At 44.7% G+C, this 20,746-nt stretch overlaps 3 protein-coding genes and 1 long non-coding RNA gene across 5 annotated transcripts; 3 read left to right on the forward strand and 1 right to left on the reverse strand.

Moving 5' to 3' along the window:
• Positions 1–90: 90 nt before the first annotated feature.
• On the forward strand, positions 91–5,966 carry LOC105357244 (phospholipase B1, membrane-associated). Its single transcript, XM_011492077.3, has 16 exons — positions 91–241; positions 427–491; positions 949–1,039; positions 1,129–1,187; positions 1,331–1,398; positions 1,488–1,531; positions 1,615–1,735; positions 1,812–1,863; positions 1,935–2,015; positions 2,084–2,149; positions 2,231–2,322; positions 2,475–2,556; positions 3,225–3,326; positions 3,465–3,560; positions 3,640–3,711; positions 4,618–5,966. The coding sequence occupies exons 1-16, from the start codon at positions 181–183 to the stop codon at positions 4,750–4,752; spliced, it is 1,287 nt and encodes a 428-aa protein (XP_011490379.1). The 5' UTR covers positions 91–180; the 3' UTR covers positions 4,753–5,966.
• A 3,080-nt stretch (positions 5,967–9,046) lies between these two features.
• On the forward strand, positions 9,047–13,777 carry chga (chromogranin A). Of its 2 annotated transcripts, none has more exons than XM_011492074.4 (8): positions 9,047–9,259; positions 9,333–9,382; positions 9,876–9,969; positions 11,197–11,265; positions 11,359–11,421; positions 11,735–11,896; positions 12,431–12,816; positions 13,283–13,777. In XM_011492074.4, the coding sequence occupies exons 1-8, from the start codon at positions 9,214–9,216 to the stop codon at positions 13,358–13,360; spliced, it is 948 nt and encodes a 315-aa protein (XP_011490376.1). In that variant the 5' UTR covers positions 9,047–9,213; the 3' UTR covers positions 13,361–13,777. The 2 variants fall into 2 exon arrangements, with proteins under 2 accessions (XP_011490376.1, XP_023808972.1); XM_023953204.2 differs by having other exon boundaries at positions 9,052–9,259; positions 11,359–11,409.
• Positions 13,778–15,525: 1,748 nt separating this feature from the next.
• On the reverse strand, positions 15,526–18,095 carry ccn2a (cellular communication network factor 2a). The gene is made up of 5 exons (XM_004083991.4): positions 17,778–18,095; positions 17,441–17,657; positions 17,086–17,337; positions 16,785–16,996; positions 15,526–16,696 (listed from the first exon to the last, which is right to left on the reverse strand). Exons 1-5 carry the CDS (start codon positions 17,838–17,840, stop codon positions 16,400–16,402), a joined length of 1,041 nt encoding a protein of 346 aa, XP_004084039.1. The 5' UTR covers positions 17,841–18,095; the 3' UTR covers positions 15,526–16,399.
• Positions 18,096–18,236: 141 nt separating this feature from the next.
• Positions 18,237–20,509, forward strand: LOC144990197 (uncharacterized). Its single transcript, XR_013654188.1, has 2 exons — positions 18,237–18,635; positions 19,773–20,509. It is a non-coding gene; the product is annotated as an uncharacterized LOC144990197 (long non-coding RNA).
• Positions 20,510–20,746: the final 237 nt, after the last annotated feature.

Below are 20,746 nucleotides of genomic sequence, written 5' to 3' on the forward strand. Positions count from 1 at the left end.
AAGCTTCAGAGTGGTATGTGTGTGTGTGGGGGGGTCTGATGTTCAATGTTCTTCAAACCTTGACGCTCTGATTGGACCTGCAGCTGTCACTCAGCCTTAAATGGGGAGGGGGGGTATGACGGGGCCGTTGGCATTGTGTTGTCTGTATGGTGAGCCATTGACTGGTGCTTACACACCACTATGGAGTGGCTTTGGATCGCCGTGACAACGTGTGTGCTGATGGGGTCCTGCTCTGTCAAAGGTAAGTGCTGGAACAAACGGGGGGGCAGAGGACACACAGGGCAGCTGGGCCTTTGTTCTTGCCCCTAAACTCCTCCTGGGGCATTTCTGCTGCTTTGATGGAGAAGTGTGTGCAGGCCATGCTTCATATGTTTACCAAGAGGCTTTCTGACTACTGATTACCCCCCCCCCCCCCTTCTGTTAAAGGCAGTGACTGGTGGTTGGAGTATGAGGAGGGCATCCGGCAGTACAGTAAGGAGGCCCTCAGTAAGGTACAGCTCACAGCTAGAGGATCCAGAGGTTGGATCTTCACCCGTTCTCTTGTTTGAGAAGCCAGACTTCTAGAACGCCGTCAGCCTCGTCAGATTCAGATCATGGAGCCGACGTTCTGCAGTGGAAACCGTCTCTGCTGAATAACTCGCCTAAAGATCATCCAGATGTCATGAAATGCATATTTATGCTTTTGGATTGGAATCAATTGTCTTTTTTTAAACACAAACATGCAGTGATATTTACAGCTTTAAGCAGGAAAACTCTGTTAGAAATGAAAACGTGGACTGTATGAATTTACAGATTATAACACATCCTCCAGGATAAACGTATAATAATCTGAAGAAAGTGTCAGGAAGGGTGGGAGGAGCTTAAGTGGATGTTGTTTGACTCGTGTCTAAGCAGCAAAGGGGGGTTGAACTGGTACATGAAGCTGGATTCATCCTCTTCCCTGTTCAGGAGTTTCCAGAAAAAACTCGTCCCGTCAGCTTCAAGCATCCCGTCTTCCAGTGTCCAGACATGAAGCCCTCCCCGTCTGTCCCCTCCTCAGGTCTCTGGATGGCATCCAGTCAGCCAAAATCTCAGAATCCAGGAGCTGGGTTGTGACCGGATGCTTCTGTGTGTCTCTGTTTGCTTTAGTGGAGTTCGTGAAGGCGGCAGACCTCCGAGTCATCGCTGCTTTGGGGGACTCTCTAACTGTAGGTGTTTGTGTTCTTTCCTCTGCGTCTGTGGGAACGATATTCATAGCTCAACATGTCTGAGTTTCATTTCCCTCCTCAGTTGTTAATTCAGTGGGTTTTCATGTTAAGAGGCTGAACTGACCAGCAGTCTGTCTCCTCAGACGGCTATAGGGGCGAACGCCACCACGGTGCTTGGAATTCCTATAGAGTTTCGCCATGTTTCATGGAGGTGACGCACCATGTGACATTTCTACCTCCCTGACATGAGGATGAACAGACGCTCTCTCTGTTATAACCTCTTTTTTGTTCTCATTGAAGCATTGGAGGCTATGGAACTTTTCAAGAGGTCATAACTTTGGCAAGTAAGGTGTCCACTGTGCAGTCAGTGTTACCAATGAGTTCAGAGCCTGTGGTTGTTTTAAATGCGTCCGTCTTCAACTTGTAGACATCATCAAATTGTTTAACCCAAACCTCCTGGGTGCCTCTCCTGGAAAGACGGTCCACGGCATGCAGACTCACATCAGTGACACTGGCTTCAACCTGGCTGTGACCGGACACAACACTTTGTGAGGCCACGTTTCCTGGCAGAGTCCTGCTCGCCGTCTCGTCTCCCCATTAAACCACCTTGTCCTTTGTTGTCAGTAACCTGCCTGGACAGACCAGACATTTGATTGACACGCTGAGAGGATACGAGGTACAAGCGGCTGTTCTCTGAGAACCAGTCATGCTGTTATGGAGGCGTCTGAGAGACTTTTCTCCATTCAGGGCTTGAACTTTGAGGAAGACTGGAAGCTTCTGACCATTCTGATGGGCATGAATGACATCTGTGATTACTGCAAGGACAAGGTCTGATTCCTCCCCCATGTGTGGGCTCAATGTCATCAGCTGTCACTCATGCCGACTCTTTCCTTCAGACGATGTTCTCCGTGGATAACTTCATTCACTACATGACTGCCTCTCTGGAAATGCTGATGAACGAGGTGAGGCTCCAGGACAGGTGCGGTCCGGTGGGTCTGTCAAAGCTGGATGTCTCAGGGGGGGGGGGTATCTCTGTGTGACAGGTTCCTCGTATGATTGTCAACGTGGTCCAGATCCTGCCCATGCACCCTTTGAGGGAGGTGCAGAGGCCCACACCGGGCTGCCTGCTCCAGAGGTGAGCTCGCAGACAGAGGGATGTTTGTGCTTCATCATTTTTCAGGCTGGTTCTGGTTCTATGTGCCTGTTTGGATCTTTTTTTGGGCACCATTCCTGCTTTGTGCTCCCGTTTTGTTCTGAGTAGTCCACCTCGTGTGTCCTTCGCCTCAGGTCTTTCTGCTCATGCCTGACCGAACCAGCAGCCGGATCTCCTGAACTGCAGGAGTTGATGGAGGTCAACCTGGAGTTCCAGGTGACCTTTAAGGCTTTTGACATCACTTTACATGAATTGCATCTTTGAAAGTTTCCATCTGCTGTCCTCCCAGTCTTCCAGGTTCTAACTGCTGTGAACAGTCCGTCTGGGTATCAGGGATATGATATCTGATAGGTGGAATACATTCACTGTCTGTTCTGTCATTAACGTTAACAACATCAAAGATTTTAGTAACACACCAACATCATGTTTGGCATCACAAGTTTGCTGAATAAACAAAGTTCCAGTTTGAACAAAAAACGTTGTTTTAATTAGTTGCAGCCTTTGTAAACTTCCTTTAAGGAAAACACGTATTCATTTATGTTAATGGGGATGAAATGCTGAACAGGTTTGTGCATGATGTCAATGCATGAATGGGACTGTGGCTGTAAAGCACTTTAGGCCTTAAAGCAAACTAGAAAAGAAAAAAAAAACACAATTTAGTCTTTTATATCTGCATGGTCACCGCCTAACGTTTTATGATCACTTTGTGGTCTTTGTGATTGTCTTCTACGAACCGGAGATAGAAAACTATCATTTCAAACTTCCTGTAACTATGCAGGTCACAATGGTTTATTAGAATAAGTAAATGACATTTGGACCGGACTCCCATTGAACATTCCCATTGAAGTGATTTTGTGTGTATTGAGTGTTTGATTTTCTCCCAGAAAAGACTGGAGGAGCTGCTGCACTCTCATCATTTCTTCCGGAGTGACTTTGCTGTCGTTCTACAACCATTTCTGAAATTTGCAGATCCTCCCCGCCTCCCGGTAACTCACCTTATCAGTCGGGCAGGATTCACCCGGAAACTCAGCGCTTGGTTCCTTTGACCTTGAGGCTGCTGGGTGGTGTGCACACGATAGCGTACGCTTGACCTCTGAGGCTGCTTGTTTTGTGCCTCTAAGCAGAGCGGGAGGATTGACATGACGTTCTTCACTCATGACTGCTTTCACTTCACCATCAAGGGCCACGAGGAGCTGGCCAAAGGGCTGTGGAACAACATGGTGAGCAGTGCTTCGCAGCACGTCCACTCAGCCCTGTACAATGTTGGAGAAATGATGTTGATGTGGTTCCTGCTCACAGTTTCAGCCTGAGGGAGGAAAGCTGATGGTGGGCAGTTTTTCTGATCCCATCACCCTTGTCTGCCCTCCTGTGGTAGGTGTAACTTTTTCTGTGTTTCACCACAAAATGCCAGAAAGATGTTCAACCACTCGGTTTCTTTTGTCATGCTTTACCCCTGTGAGACTTTGAAGGTTAATCCGTTTTTCTTCGTGTAGTTTCACTGCCCCTATCAAACCTGTGCTGTCCAATACCTGAACTCTTTCAGAGGTTCATCCAGTGTAAAAAGACACAAAACTGCAGCAGCTGAGTGTGTAGATCTAAAGGAATTAACTTTTTTGAGCTTGTGTTTTATAATGTTTATTCCTCAAAGTGGTATTTTCCTCCATTTACACATTTCTGAGGATTTTCTCTAAAAACCTGTGCTCTCTGATTACCAGCCCCTCTCAACCCACGACCAGTGGGTTCTCGCATTGTGATGTCACAAAGCCAGGAACAGCCTCTTCCAGGAAGAGTCTGTACTGTCAGCCCCGCCCCCTTGCTGAAACACACACCCACTTTCTCCACAAGGAAAACAGGGATGCACAAAATGTTTTCTTCCTAAAAGCACTATATGCACATCCATCTTTGGATGTCATTTGTTTTCTTGGGAGAAACGCAGACACACTGCTGAGGCTGGCTCTTGGTTGACATCATGAAATGGGCGGAACCCACAAGGAGAGAAAGGCGGAGCTTCAGAGATCGAGTTGTCTTACTTCCAAGTAGCAAAATGAACTTTGAAAGTAACCTTTTAGTGTGCCAAAGGTAATGTATTCTTATTTACACGGATATAGTTTACTCTGAAAGGCTTCAGGTTTATTGTAGGTTGCAGGTTTATTGTGAGCATGCTCAGTGTGGGCTGTTTGAGCTCATGTATTTGTTGTGTTCATGAGTGTTTGACAGGGTTGTGCATCAGAACAAACAGATTTTCAGGATGAACCACGTCTCGCTGTGCCCCTGCAGGAACACCCGTACATCTACACCCGGCCGCTCACGGTCCGGTCCAGGCAGCCTGCGCTGCACCGCCCCCCGCCATCGCTGGCCTCCGTTCTCCTCCTGCTGCTGCTCGTGGCGTTGGCACATCCTGGATTCATGTAGCTCCTTCACATTTACTCTTCTGCTCCACTGTTACTGAAGGCGGGAAGCACAGAGCTGTTCCAGGACAGCCTTTCAGCTTGAAGTGTGTGTGCTGCACTCGTTTCACTGTGGCTGAGGGTGACAGAAGGGTCTTTAGCAGGACAAACCAGGGTTTTAGGATTTAGTAAAGCTAAGTCTTTGCACACGCTCTCACTGAGTGAAGCACAGGTTTCCATAGAGACACTTGAATACTTACTAGACACTGCAGATGCTTTTAGAATTTAGTCATAAAGTTTCACATTGAAGTGTTTATTTATTACAGTTGAAGCTTCTTTAGCTCATTTGCAGGTGAGTTCACAGAGAAATGTCCTGACTTTGAGCTATCAGTGCACTAATGATTTTCATATAGATTGAAGTAATCCTAGAGTTTTTGAAGAACAATCGAGCCCTGAAATGCCTATAAAAGCATTTGATTCTCACTAGCATTTTCGTTTTTTGGTTTTCAGCAATGGTATAATAGTAACAAATGTTGATGTTGTAACACACAACGTTGTCATGGATTGAAACCCTGCAGAGCTTCAAAGGTGACGTCTGAATCTTTGACATCTGAAGTTTTTCAGAACCATCTGGATGATCCAGAGGAGGCTTAGGAGAAGCTCAATTGGTCAGATGAAACCAAAATGGAATACTTTGGTATAAACGCCACTCGCTGTGTTTGGAGGGGAAGAATGATGAGTTTCATCCCAAGAACACCTCACCTACTGCGATACTTTGGATAGAAGCATCATGGCTTGGGGCTACTGTTCTGCAAAGGGGAAAGAACAACTGATCTGTATCAATGAAAGGAGAGATAGGACCATGTCTGGTGAGATTTTAGGCAAAAACCTCTTTCCATCAGTGAGAGCATTGACGGCTGGATCTTCCAGCATGACAAAAATCCCAAACACATTGCCTGGGCAAAGGAGTTGCTACATAAAATTATTTCAAGGTTCTGGAGAGTTCCATTCAGTCTCTGGACCTCAATAGAGAATCTGTGCAGGGAGTTGAAAGTCTGTGTTTTCCAGCAGCAGCTTCAAGACATCCCAGCTTCTGCATGGAAGACGGGACTAAAACATTATGTTCAAACATGCTGAAGACCTACAGGAAACCTTTGACCCTTGTCACTGAAGCCAGGGTTACAAATACTTATTTTCTGCAACTTTATGCAAATAAATTTTTAAAAATGAAAAACAAAAGTGATTTCCTGGATTCTTTGGTTACATTCTGTCAAACAGTTGAAGTGTTGAACATTACAGACCAAACTCACCTTTTTTTAAGTGGGATGACCTGTAGAATCAATTTAGTGTTGGTCTTCTGGTGACACGGCCAACACGGCCAGCTGAGTGAAAATGACATTTGGCAAAACCGTCTCCATATTTAAAGAGTTGTCAGTCAGATAGGAGTAGAGGTTCCTCCTCTGACCCACAGAGGCCTTCAGTGTCTCTGAAGGAAAGCTGAAATCATTGGGATCTCAGTAGACGGGCCAGAGTTCAGTGTTGAAAGCTTTTTTCTTCGCTGTATTCAGGACGAATGCCCTGCTGCTGGCGGTAAAAGTGTCATTTGCATTCAGATCCACCTGGGGCAGACAGCAGGTATGGACAATAAAGTTTTCCCCCTGCAACCAATTTAAACTGAGAACTACACCTTTGTGTCGGGTCTCACTGACCATGGAGAAGGGACAGAAGTTTAAAGAGAGAAGAAAATATGAATCATCTCAAGGCTACAAGTCCATCTCCAGAGATCTTTATGTTCCCATGTCCACAGTGAGCCACATCACCAAGAGGTCTACAGCCATCACTGTAGACGACCTCCCTGGAGGAAGACAGGACAAAATGAGTGAAAACGTACAATGAAGGGTGGTTGAAATGATGAAGAACCCAGAGAAACTAGTTTAGAAGTTTCTCTGGGTTCTTCATCCTTTCAAGCACCCCATCTAAACAAACTGATCTGCAGACAGGAAGGTGTCTTGGTTTACACCGTCACCATCTGAAGGAAAAGAGACGATTTGGTTGGAGCTCCAAGAGATCACCACTGCTGTCACAAAGGCATCAAATAGAAAGACTGGAGTTTTTGAAATTCTTGTGACAAAACCAGGAAACGTACTGAGAAACACCATTTAACCCTTGTGCTATCTTAGATGACCCCCCCCCTTCCACTGACGTGTTCTCCTACCATGACAAAGGTGGATAAAGGTGGAAAGATTTCATGTACATGGACACCAGTGAAGATCACAAATCATTGAAGAAAAAAGGTTCAGAGCACTGTCTAGTGGGTCTAGATGACCCCACTCCCAATGTTAGAGTGCCTAGGATAGCACAAGGGTTACAGGAAATAAACGAAGCCTTCAAAGAGAAAAACATCTCTCTACTGTTAACATGGTGGAGCTTCAACGATGTTTTGTGGGTTCTTCAACAGATTTCTTGACTGGGAGACCAGTTTGATGAAATCTGATGATGACCAGAGAACGCTGAGACACACCAAAGTGTCAGAAAGGTCATGAGTCTTCCAGTAAGAGAATGACCTGCCCCACATCAAAAAGCTCTGAGTGCTGGAAACTTCAGAAAGTGTTCTGAGGCTGAATCCAGAGAAGATCTGAGGAAAGATCTGAAAACAGCAGATAGTAGAAGACGAATGGGAATGACCTGTAGTGGTTTATCAAAGAAATGTGTTCCAAAGTTCCAGCAGTAGGTGGAGGAAACTCATTCATGGTTACAGGAAGGGACTGATTGCAGGTTTTTTTGGTTGCTACCAAGCATTAAGCTAATTCGGTCCATTTTGAGTTCTGTGTGAACTTTTGTACATTTTTCCTCTTTTTTCTTTTGTTCCAGTGAAACCAATAAAGACGTGAAAACATTTGGAACAATTTTCTCAGAGCTGGAGGGTGCAGATACTTTTGGACGTGAATGAGTGCAGATACAGTCAAAGGGTAAAGTTTAAATGAGCACAAACATCAGCCTCTTCCTCACCCGTTCACACCTTAACACCCTTTATTGTTCAAAACCCATAGAACGATTATACATGACCAGAAGAATAGTCACAGCAATGAGAATACCAGGGGGCATTTACATTACAAAAGAAACACATGACAATTTATTGAGTATGTTCAAAGACAGACAATTTTCATAAATACCTATGGCTTTTTTGGTGCGTAAATGAGATTCTAATTCCTAAATTATTACAGGGGGAAAAGTTGTGATGAAGAAAATGTTGATTTGAGAAAATGAAACTTGCTAAATAATATTATTTGATTAATTATGTTTGATTTTGTGTTCTCATTATGTAGGCCAAATATGATATATTCAAATTTCATCTGAAATTGTGATTCACATTTGTGATTTATAAAACGTGTACATTCTTTCCAAAACTCTGATTGTTTGGGGGTGTTCTTCACAGAGAGGACAGTCGGGGTCAATTGTCTTATTATATCTTAGCATATATTGATTAGTGGATTAGATTCTATGTAGATGTTTGTTGGAGACATTGCTCATCTTGTTATTGATTAGTAACATCTGATGCAGAGTGAAAATATTTTTCCAGAACAAGTCAGGAATACATTTTTCCAACAGAAGACAGCAGAGGGAACAGAAATGACATTTTGCTGAAACAGGGCACGTATATTTTTGGTATTCTTTCTTCTTTTTAAAAAAAATAAACTTTATTGCACATGATGCTATTTTACAAAAATGTACATTCAAGTATGCAATCAGAACATAATTGCAAATATCAAACACACATAAAAAAACAAGAATAGAAATAGAAATAAGCCAGGGGGTCAAACTTTACGAGAAAATGTTGAATCTATCACATACAGACAATGTTCTGATTGCTTTTTGCTTCTTAGAATTACAAGTACTATTAATATACAGATGTACCTCAGAAAAGAATATTATGAAACAGGGTTTTCGACCAGAGAATTTACATTTGTGAATATATAATTTGGCCAAATGAAGAAGAGATTTAAAAAGTAAACTAGCGTCCATTTGTATATTCTTTGATCTTAGACTCAACTAGACATCTGTCCAGAATAAAACAAAACAAGAATCAAGTTAATTGTTACTGAAATCACAAATCTTCTGCCAAAACACTTTAACTTTAGGAAAATACCAGAAGAGATGGATGACTGTTTCAGGAGAATTGCAGCAAAAACTACAGAGTGTATCAATGTTTCATCTAAATCTATTTTGAATAAACATTTTGGCTGGGCAACGCGCCTTGACAACTACTAACATCAGCTCCCTGGTGATGACGCGGCCCTCTAAAAACGTCATTTCCGGCTTTGTGAGAGGCGCGGCAGCTTGGGGGCGTCGATGGACAGCAGGACGGGGCTGCGGCGCTGATGCTCTCCAGAAACCCCGAAGCTGGCGGATTGTTCTCAGAATGCGTCCATAACCATCGAGCTTCCATCAGAGAAGCGTGACGCGGTGAAGCAGCGCGCGTGCCATCATGTCGGGGAGGGGGCTGATCCTGCTGACTCTTCTGTCCGGCTGCGGTAAGACCGGCGGAAGTTTTGGACGGTCGGATTCAGCACCACGGACAGCAGCCTGTGTGTTCTTTCTCCGCAGTTCTGTCGCTGCCGCAGCCTTTGAGCCAGCTGCACCATGAGGACGTGGAGGTGAGTTCCTGCGGCTCCTATCAAACATCTAAATGTAACGAAGCATCTGTCCACCAATGCCACCGTCAACGCAGCTTCCTCTGCTCTGGATCCACTACTGAGGAAGATGAATGGCCAAAGAGACATGGAGGAGATGCTCACGGAGACATGAAGAGGGTTCAAAAATAATCCAGATTGTGAATAATGGATGTAATCATCTGAGGGCTTAAACCTAAATGAATCTATTCCAGAGGAAACTTGAGCATTTTCCATATTGTGTGAAGTTGTTTTTGTCAGTTTAGCTGCAGCTAAGGAAAGCTGACACATGCATAGAAGAATGTTACATAACACGCAGAAGGGACAAACATTTGCTCTTTGCCTTATAAAGACATCTCTTTCTTTACAATCAGATTGCTTTTTTCATGCTGCCTAAGTTCCATTTCCTTCAGGACCAATGCAGCAGGAGCTTTGACTCAGCACGGAACCATCACTGTCTTCCTCTGTGTGTCCACAGCTGATGAGGTGCATCGTGGAGGCGTTGGCAGACGTGCTCTCCAAGCCGCGTGCAGTCCCTGTCAGTCAGGAGTGTTTGGTCAGACTGAAGACAGGTGAGCCTGAAACACCTGGACAGCGTCGACACTGCAGTCAGTGAAATGACAAGACCAACAGACAGGCTTAGAACAGAAATGAATGTAATAAGACACTACAAGGAGCCGCATTTCCAGAAGAAAGAGCAGGGTTGGATGCTGTATTGCTGAATGAAAATGAGATTTAAAGGCTAATAATTGGCACAAAAAAAGTTGACCATACATAAAGTGAAAGCAGTACAATAACAAAAAAAGTTATGTTTGGGAAAAATGCCAGAGAACCAGCGACCTCATACACCAAGGAATCCCCATGTATTTCAATGGAGGCAAACATCCTGGAATATTTTGAAAAGTTCAAGGATTTGAAGGACCAAAAGTCTCAGCTGCAAAAAGCTGAAAGAGCTGAACATTTGAATAGTTGAAAAGTTGAAATAGCTGAAAAATTGTAGGAGTTAAGCAGCAAAAATGGAGGAAGATTCTAGAATAACAGAACAGGAACATAATGAGTTGAAGGCTTTATAGAATTCTACCAATAATAAAAGTTTGGTTTTCAGTGTTTTACTTCACAGCATGAAGCAAAAACACGACTTTCTACATCGAGATGTCAGACGGTTAAAAACTAATGAACAAGTTCAAATGTTTCCATGACAACAAGATGTCCCCTGGTTTTCTTACTGTAAAATCAGCATAAGTGTGAAGGAGTTCTCACTAATGCTGCCATTGTTCTGATCGTCATCATCATTAGAATGCAGTGATTCAAAACGACTACAATCGCATTTAAAAAGAACGTGGTTTCAGCATCCTGTACTGTTTCAGTGGGAGGAGTCCGTTTGGCTGATTCCAGCAGAAATCCCCCTTCTGCACACAGACGGTACTTTCTTAAAGTCCTTCTGTGATGCTATATCCTGCTGCTACCAAACTGTGATGAAAATCCTTGGCTTTAGGAGAGTTTCTCTGTGTGAGCAGGCGTGCAGAATCGGTGCGTGCTGCAGACGGATGGAAAGAAGGTGCATGCAGCCAGATTCTTGCTTCGTGTGTGTCAGCAGAAAGTCTAACTGCTGCTTTGACCCACTAGAGTGCAGAATGTGTGTGTGTGTGTGTGTGTGTGTGTGTGTGTGCAAACCAGATGATTAATTGTGCTTTTAATTTGAAAGCCAGGTCAACTGGTTTTGATGACTTAACAGAAAGGGTTTGCTGAGTGTTTTGAAGCAGTGAGGGATGAAGCACTCTTTCTCTGTCTTTGAGCAGACAGCCGGCTCACTGTCATCCTTCGTCATCACAACTTTCTGAAGGAGCTGCAGCAGATCGCTGCTGCGGGTGAGTCATCCATTACTCACAGCTAATCTTCATGCTCTGAATTTGTAGAAAGGCACAGACTGAAAGCTTGAAAATCCTATCTTCTTCTTGAAGATGAGCAAGCTGATGCATCCACTGCTACCACACAAGTCCGTCATCTTGCAGGTGAATCTACAGGCGAGTACCACGATCAACTCTGACCCACAGGACACATGCTTTCAGGAGTTCATGTAGCACTTGGCAGTATTGCTTTAGCAAAGCAGATCCAATCAAACAAAGTGTTCTTTATGTGCACAGACGGCACTGGTTACTTCATCAGCTACTGAATGGCCCATCTGAGGTTAGGACTGTGGCACAGCACATGTGCTGCTGTCATGAGCTCTGACAGAAAACACCAAACCAAGTGCCAGTGTGTGTTTGATTCATTTACATGTGTTACTGAAAAATGTATTTCCTAGAGAAAATGCCATTCAAGCCATTTGCGTTTCAGATCAGTCCATGTTAAAGGCTTTGGGAGGCCCTGGAGAGATGTCCATGCTGAGCCAGAGGAAGAGGGCAGGAAAAGGAGACAGAGGAGTCAAGAAAGAGGGACACATGAAGGAGAAAGAGTCACAGGAGGGCGGAGGAAAGATGAACGTGACAGGAGAAAGAGGTGAGGGTCAGAACAAGACTCATCGGATCAGTCTGATCAGAATAGAACAGCTTCTGGAGGAGCCAGAAAACTCTGAGGAGAAGAGAAAAGAGGCAAGCTGTTGGTTTGAAATCTATCTGGTACTTTGAAAAGAAATGAAGACGAGGAAACCGGAGAGAACACAGGCGTGCTCTGATACCACCCAGAGGACGGGAATGAGAGGTGGACGGCAGATGGACATGGTGGATGTGTTTCCATCCACATAATGAACGTCCTCCTCCCAGACGGGCAGCTGAAGCTGAGCACAGGATCAGAACTCACTTTGGATCTCAATGTTCTGAAATGCCAGTGAGGCGGTGCTCACAGTTACTGTGCACCAGTCATTCTGCTGCCTTCATGACGATCAGATGAGAGAACTGGTCCCTTCCCCCCTGTGGACTCTTGGGGTGCTCAGCACCTCCAGCTGGCCACAAAAGCTTCATCAGCAGAAGTGGTAACCTGGAGGCGGTGGAGTCTGCTGCTTCCTGATCTCTTTCTGTGCTCCTCATTTTTCAGGTGACTGGTCTGACGAAGAGAAACATCCTAACTCAAGTCTAAGCCGATCTGATGAAGAAGCCATGGACACGAGGTCTGAGCTCCTCTCACAAACCCACAGCAGCACCAACGGAGGGGAGGACATGAAGGAGGAGCTGGCTGAGAGTCTGGGACGGTGGACCAACGGGGCCAGGTCTCTCGATCTGAACAAGAAAGCAGCTGGAAAGGACCTGCGGCAGAAGGAAGTGACCCAGCATTCAAGAGAGGCTGCAGGAAAGGAGAAGGGGGAAGAGGAAAGGAAGAGAGACGCTCAGAGGGGTCCTGACAGAGTGCTTCAGTTTGTTCATGGAGCTCCAGAGAAGAAGAGGGTGATGGAGGAGGAGGGGAGTGCCAGCAGAAAGTCAGAGGTGAGAAATCCACTCAGCTCTGTGCTCCCCTCAATGGAGGAAGAATGAAAGTGTTGCTTTCAATACTTCACTTGTGTTTTTAAAAAGGCATCATTGACTTTGTGTTCACACGGAGCTGACAGCAGAAGACTGGCTGCTTATGTCATGAAGTGTGAGCCTCAGATGCTGCATGGAGTTGAATTACTGTGTTCTCATCTATTGGATTTCTCTCCGTTGTCCTTCGGCTCACAGAAAAAAGTAAACTTCATGGTAAAAGAGTGTAATCTGAAATCAGGACAAGTCTTACACACTATTTTGAAGGCAGGAGCAGAAGGTAACCAGAATCAGGGAGGAAAATGTTCTGTTCACCTCAGGTTCCACACAGCATCAGTGAATCCAGCAGCACTGTTTTACCGTAGTTTGAATAGAGAAAAGCATCTTTGTGCTGCTGGTTTCCTTGTTCTTCACTCTTTCTCCTCCTCTGCAGGAGATCGAGAGCTTGGCAGCCATCGAGTCAGAGCTGGAAGATGCTGCCCAGAAGCTTCATGAGCTGCGGCAGGGCTGACAAAGAGAACGAGGCAGCCTGAAGTCCTCCAGCCTGGATTCTTATCTTGATTTCTGTCCTTGAAACGCCGCTCTGCTGTTGCCTTGCTTTTGTCCCTCACATAGACTAGCAGATGCACTCACACTAACACTTTCTCACACTTTGCACATGTGAATATTTATGTCCTTTCTTGATGATGTTTCTGCTTATGCGACCGCTTGGGTTGAGGTTCTGGACAATGATTCTAGTCAGACAATAAAGGCTGACCCAGATGAATGACATCAACACTTTGTGTTTTCCATGACGAGATCCTTTTTACCTGCAATGAAGAACACACTAGAATTTAATCAAGCCAAGGCAATAAGTACACATTTTTGCAGATAACTGACTTGCTTGTGTTTATAACTGCATTAAATCTCTGTTATAAAAAAAATCAAACCTGCAACGTTTCTGCTTTTGATGAATCCCTTTGTCTGTAAAATGACACCTTAATCTTAGCAAAACCAGACAGCTTGAGCATCAGCAGAGGCTGTTGGACCCTTTCATCACAGCAAATGAAACTGGAGGGGACTCAGTGTGGATGCGGCTGCAGAGCCGTTAAACACAGTTGGAGTTTGTTTCTGTGTGAGTGAGGATGACCCGTCAGCATGGCACACAGCTACTGACATGATCTGTCCAGTCCAGAGCATGTTCTGCTGTACTTGTATACACCAGCTTTAAAGATGATTTCTAAAAGGAAGATACATATCTGAGCATTTTAGAATCATTGACAGGACTCAAAATGGATTATTTTTCTAACAGTTTCTTTTAGGGATGTACAATTTATTTTAACAACAATTTGGTTCCTATCATAATTTGTGGCTGCTGATTCATGGCCAATACTGGTTCATTCTAAAACGATCCGGTTCTCTGACCTAAAGTGGATCCAGATCATCTTCATCCAAACTTCCAGCAGTCAGACTGAGACAGAAATTCCTGCTACTGAACAGTGAAGTTTTCCAGATTCTTGGATTTCTTCCAGATCATCAAGTGGAAATGAAATCTGTGTCCAAACCAATGAGTAAACTAGAATGAATGTCAAATCCATTCACATGTTAGTTTCCTAAAGTTCACCACTGTTGTTTTTCCACATCCAAAGAATCCAAAGGGAACATTCTTAGAACATTCTAGACACTGGATGGTCACATGACTTTATTCAAAGTCTGTCCACACATTGGACTGGAATGATGGACTGATCCGTGTTTGATGACATCACATTTGTGTTGTCTGCTATGATGCACTTGGTCATTTATACATTATAGTTAAATTAATAAACTATTAATCCAAATAGTATTCTCACATTTCAATTATAATGAATAAAATATAATTATGATTCCTTTTAAAACTATTCTATTATGGTCTAGGTAGGTTCAATTTGATCCTAGGAGTATAAATCGATTAATTGTTACACCGCTGTTTTCTAAGATGGATGGTCTGATTTCTACACTCACTTCTTGAGGATGACCACCAGATGGCGACATTAGCTCTTTATAGTCTGATGATGATGAGACAGTTTCCATGAAGAAGGGTTACTTCGTAATTGATGGAAACATTTATCAAAGGTGCAAACTCTGCAGATAGAAACGTTTTTCCATGCATTTGGTGAAAGTGATGTATTTTTGTGTGTTTTCTCAGCACACACTCCACCTGCACTGAATTGCATGACATCATTTACAGCAGGGGTGTCAAACACTAGGCCTCGAGCCTCCTGCTGGTTTTCCAGGTTATCTGCTGTTGATCACTTGGATCAGGTGTGTTTAGCCAATAAGGAGCTTCAATGGCAGGAAGGTTGGAACACAGTAGGACACCAACCCTGGAATTTGAGGCCTGGATTCTGACACCTCTGCTTTACAGCCTCACACTGAAGATAAAGATTCTTAGCACTATAGGTATTGAGAAAATAAAGCCCCTCCACAACATTTTTGGTCCTGTTCAGGAATGTCACGGCTTTGAGCCCATCCCACCTGGGGCTGAGTGTGGAGTTAGGAACACCTGCACAGGTAGCCACCACATGTTTATGTTGGTTTCCTTTCCTCAGGGTGCTCTGCTCAGTGGCTGAGACTACAACTGTTTCGCCTGACCCAGAGGTCAGAGGTCTGTGAGCAAAAGCAGCTGCTGTGTGTGCAGTGACAGTGACAACAAGCCTGTTTTTATAAAAATATAGATTTTATTTCCAGCTACAAAGTCAAACATGTGACATTTTGGTCACATTTCTCAATAAAATAGAAATTACAACCAACAACAAACAGACTGTTGATACATTGAAAGCACAGAACCAATCTTTCTTTTTTAAATTAACTTAACTGTACACATTTATACAGAATTTACATATTAACACTTCAAATAAGGAATGAAATCACAATTCTTCCAGTCATTTCTTCTATTTTGTACAAACTACATGTTCTCTCGGATTCTTATCGACCCCAGTCAGTATTAGTTGAAGTTAACACACTCATGCTTGTGGATTTCTCAGTGCCCTGGCAAAGTCGGCTGGGCTCTGCGTGTTTTCGTATGACGCGAGTTGCTGCCTTCTTTCCCACCCATGTGCTGGGAGGAAACTCTGACCTTTCCTGCAGATTCCTCCCAGACAAGGCTGTCATTCATTCCTGCACTCACTCTCAAAATAACACACTCACACCTGCACGGACGGCAGAACACTGAGCCTCTGTGGTCCGCCCTCATAGCTGCGTGACTTTACAGGGCGGGGTGGACTCATCAGAAACCTCAGATCAAGAACTTAACACATTTTAGTAAAAAAAACAACAACAGAAAACTGCTTGTGAGCAGGACTTTAAAAGTAAGGACAAGATAACAGTAGGTTTTTCTGTTAAATAACAGAAGTCATAGTGCAGGACGTGCTTGGGGTTGCTAGGCAACCCTCTGTCTGACTCTGCGAGGCTAGCATGCTGGCAGGCGAGCAGACACTTCCACGAGTGTCTGTCTTGGACTAAGCTTTCACTGAGACGGAGTTCTACTTTTTTAAGTCCGCGGCTGTCGTGCAGCCCCCCTCCCCCTCCCAACTTATACCGTGTCACCCGTCATCTTCTTGTAGTACATGGCCTCGAAGATGTCGTTCTCCCCGGGACAGTTGTAGTGGCAGGCGCACGACTTGATGAACATCATGTGCTTCTTCATGACCTGCCCATCGGGACATTTGAACTCCATGGGGAGGGTGGTGGTCCTGTGGGGGGTGCAGCACCGGCCGTCCAGGCAGACGCCGCAGAACTTGGGCCTGTAGGACTTGGTGGTGGTGCAGCCGGAGATTTCAAACTTCATGGGCTTTGAGACCCTGGGAGTCCGGATGCACTTCTTTCCTTTCTGCAGGACAACAGTGGGACAGTGTCAGCTGGATGACCTCACAGATTCTAACGGGTGTGTGAAGGTTACGAGAGTGACAGGAACTCACCTTGATGCTTTGCTCCATCTGTGACTCACAGGGTCGCACCATACAGAGTCGGGTCTGTTTCTCTAGCCGGCATTCGTGGTTGTCATTGGTGACCCTGGTGGAGATGCCGAGGCCGCAGGTCTTTGAGCAGGCGCTCCATTCTGTGGTCTGAACCAGGCAGTTCTCCCTCATCATGTTGGGATCTGGGCCGTAGGTCTCCTCCTCTCTGAAAGCTGTGAGCACAGAGGGAATCGCAGGATCAGTGAAACCGTCCCCACAGCCGTGGTTTTTTCTGGGTAAAGATCAGCAGAGACTCCCTTACCAGACAAAGCGGGGCCTAGCAGGGTGTCTTTGTAGGGGGAATCACACTCCCACTCCTCGCAGCACTTTCCCGGGACCTTGACTCTCCTTGGCATGGGGCAGTCTGGGCTGGGCAGCCGGATGTCCATGGAGCACAGCGGGACGCAGCCCATGGCACCGTCCATACATGTGCACTGGTACTTGCAGCTGCTCTGGAAGGTCTCCCCACTTTTGTACACCGTGCCTCCAAACACACAAGAGGCCCCCTCCCGAGCTGTGGGACACCAGAGCCAGGTCATTATGAGCCTCCTGAATGCTGAAGCTTTTTAACGTCAACGTTTGGAGACAGAGGAGGAAGGTGTGAGGGAGGATCTCACCTGTGCACACCCCAATGCGCCTGCTGATGGGGGCTCCAATGTCACAGAAGAGGTTTTTGTGCGGGTCACACACGTCTTTGTCAGTGCAGAGCTCCCCCATCTGTTTGGCACACACCCTGCAGCAGCCGCAACCATCCAGGACCAAGCTGACTCCTGGGGGGCACCGAGGGGGCGCGGAGGGGCAGGAACACTGACCGCTGCACTCCTGACCTGCAGCCTGAAATGATGGAGACACAGACGGACATGTTCAGGTTCAAACTAGCCACGTTCCAGTCAGGAGCTGCTGTCAACACAAGAGCAGACGTCCCCAGAAAAGCCTCAAAGTTGTTCTTCTTACCGCGTATGAGTAAATCAAGCAGAGCAGAGGCAGCCAGATGACCTTCTCCTTGTTAGCAAACATCTTCTCTTCTTTAGAATAAATTCAGACCCTTTCTAAACCTCTTTGGGGAAGTCTTCCTCTGGTCTCAGGAACTTCGGATCAAGTGGATCTCCTGTCGGCTCAGTAGTTTCAGTCTGCTGCTCTGCTCACAGCGGGTCCTTTTCTTTCTTGGTGAAAGCTAGAGTTTAGCTTCGGTAGGAGGAGTTGATCTGAGTTCTGACTGCTGAGGGGAGCCCCCTTTATACAGGCGCTCCTCTGCAACACGTCACTGGGGGCTGAATGGAGAGCCAGCCCTGGATAAACATGGACATACTTGGCATTCTTTCCTTGCTTCCTGACCCCCACTCCAGACATCCCACATTCCTGCTGTCTGAAGGCAAGGCTCTGCTGTGAGACTAAACAACACTTCCACCTCCAAGAGTGGCTTTCATCTGGAATGGGAAGTAAAGTCTGGTTAGAAACCCAGGACCCCACACTGGGAATTCCTAAAGACTGACTTCACAGACAAACAAAAAAACATGACATTTGAAATTAGCACTGCCCCCGCCTGAGAGTTTAGGTGTTTAAATGGTCACAAAAGAAGAAAAGGGAAAAGCAGAACACTTGAAATAACTTGGAGGTTGACGTATAAATAACCAACAACAACCTGTAGACACTTCTGAAGTCATGAGCTTAAAAAAAACAGAGCAACTGATGTGGTGGTTTAATCCCGCAGGATTCCTCCTCTTCTGCTTCAAAGCCAGATGGTGTGTTCTTTACTACCTTACCAGCAAGCGGTGAGGAAGAGGAGGTCTTCAGGTCATTTACCTTGGCCAGGTACTGATGAGAACATTTGATCCAAACAAACAGGGCTCCTGCTGTTTTTGTTGTGAACTATTTAAGAAAAACGCAGCAAAGCTTTTGGTTAAAAACCAATTTAAAGGACACAATGTGACTTCCAACACATGAAAGAATCCCCGCTTTGTCCCCATTTTATGATCTTGTAATGTCTTTTTTTTTTTTAGAAATCAACATTTAAATCTTTTTCCTTGGGGATGTTTTGAAAAGCTAAACTTGGTTTTCAACAGAAAAGGTCTGTGCTGCTCAGCTCCATTTAGCTGGCCGTCTTCCTTCAGTTACATAACGCTCAACAGCTTTTCCCTGCTGTGGACTTGGAGAAAAAAGGATAAAATGAAAAGATTCATTTGTTTCTTCTCTAACTTTTTGTTGTTTCTCTGGTTTTCCAGCAGCAAAGCACAGCTCCTCTCAAAAGCAAACGAATGAACTCCTGCTTTGATTCTGAACACTTTTTTGAGCAAATGCTTCACTGAAAGTTTGTAATTTATGATAAACTGTGTCAGAAAGTGACAACACCATAATTTAAAGTACTTAGAGTTACACTTTAAGCACAGCTGAGCTACACACGTTGATAAAAATATGGGAAACCCACTCTTGGAGCTTCTGGGTTTGATCTAAAGGCCTTTTCTTTAGTGAAGACCAGAGATACTGTCTTATCTTAACAGTTGTAGATTTTAGTACATGATGCTGAAAAAGCCAAACTTTGTAGAAATCCTCTGTGGAGAAAGCTCTCTGAGATAGCTGAGGCTTTAACATGTTACCCGTGTGTAAAGGTTTAGTCTGTGATGGAGCTGAAAGGCCAGATGTGACCTCCTTGGTTAACGGTAGCAAACCCAGGAGTCAGGCTACACAGGTAGATGGATAGTTTTTGTTCATCTGACTTTCAACTCTGGAGAGTTTTGGACAACCTTGTTTCTATTATGGGGACGTCCTAATGTGTCTGAAGAACTCCATTTTTTGCAAATGTTTAAAGAAAAAGGTCATGTTGGACAGAAGACGTGGTTTTGATTCAATTCCAAGAAACTGGAGCCCTGAAATGGGTTAAAACTTCCTTTGGTGTTTTTGCTTCTCTCTATGTGTTTTTTTTTTTCTTGCTTCTTCATTTTTCTTTGACAGACAGGATCACACACTGACAGACTCTGGAAGGTGATCCTGCTTCTCCTCCAGCCAGAAAGTCGGAAATGAAAAGCTGCCAGACAAACCTGAAGTAAGAGGAATGTAGAGAGAAGTCAGCAGCCGGAAGCTTCCCCATATATGAGCATGTGCTCTTTTCCTAATAAGGACACGTTCTTTCTGCACTTGGATTCAGCAGAGTGGAGGCTCGGACACGAGCGCAGGCTTGGCTAAAAGTCTTGTCTGTCATAACAGGCTCAGAACCAAAAGGTAACTCTAAGAATATCTGAGGGAAACAGCTTGACGCAGGAATTTGCTGCTGCAGCTCTGCAGAAACAGACAGCACTGTTATCTCACACAGGGAGCGATCCACTGCACTTCTGTCAGGATGTTTGTGAAGCCCAGTCATTTTTCTGCTGCAGGAAACATCTGGAAAGCCTTTACTGTCACAGATGTCATCTGAGGAGAAAGTGAAGGCCCGTTTCATGGATTTTGTGTTCAAGTGTGTGTGTTTTTTAAAGAACAGGAAAGAACTGACATGAACAAAGTTTAACAACCGACACAGAGGACAGTGCCTCACAAACCAGGTCCAAGAAAGCCAAAGACAGTCACAGCATTTGGACTTGCTTGAAGTTTTTCATTGTTTTTAGAAAGAGGAATTACAGTCAGACCCTCTGGAGACACAGGTTTTACTTTGATTGTGTGAAAATAATAAAAATGTATACATTTCTACTTACAAATCTTATTGAGTTCATAGACTAATAATTTGAAAGGGTCTCTTATTAACACCACTGATTGAGTTGTTGACTTTTCAAAAGTGTCTTTATGAGAGGGAAATTAGTTTTCATTTAAAGAAATGTTTTTTGCTTTTGATTGCTTGTTTTGTGGATTTTGATAAATAGTGTGTGCTCATATCCTGTTTTTCTACCTTGATTAACCCTTTCAGAGGGCAAATGTCACCAGCGGCTTTTCATTTC

This window comes from Oryzias latipes, chromosome 24, assembly GCF_053564925.1.
Source record: "Oryzias latipes strain Hd-rR chromosome 24, Olatipes_Hd-rR_3.1".
NCBI classification, from domain to species: Eukaryota; Metazoa; Chordata; class Actinopteri; order Beloniformes; family Adrianichthyidae; genus Oryzias; species Oryzias latipes.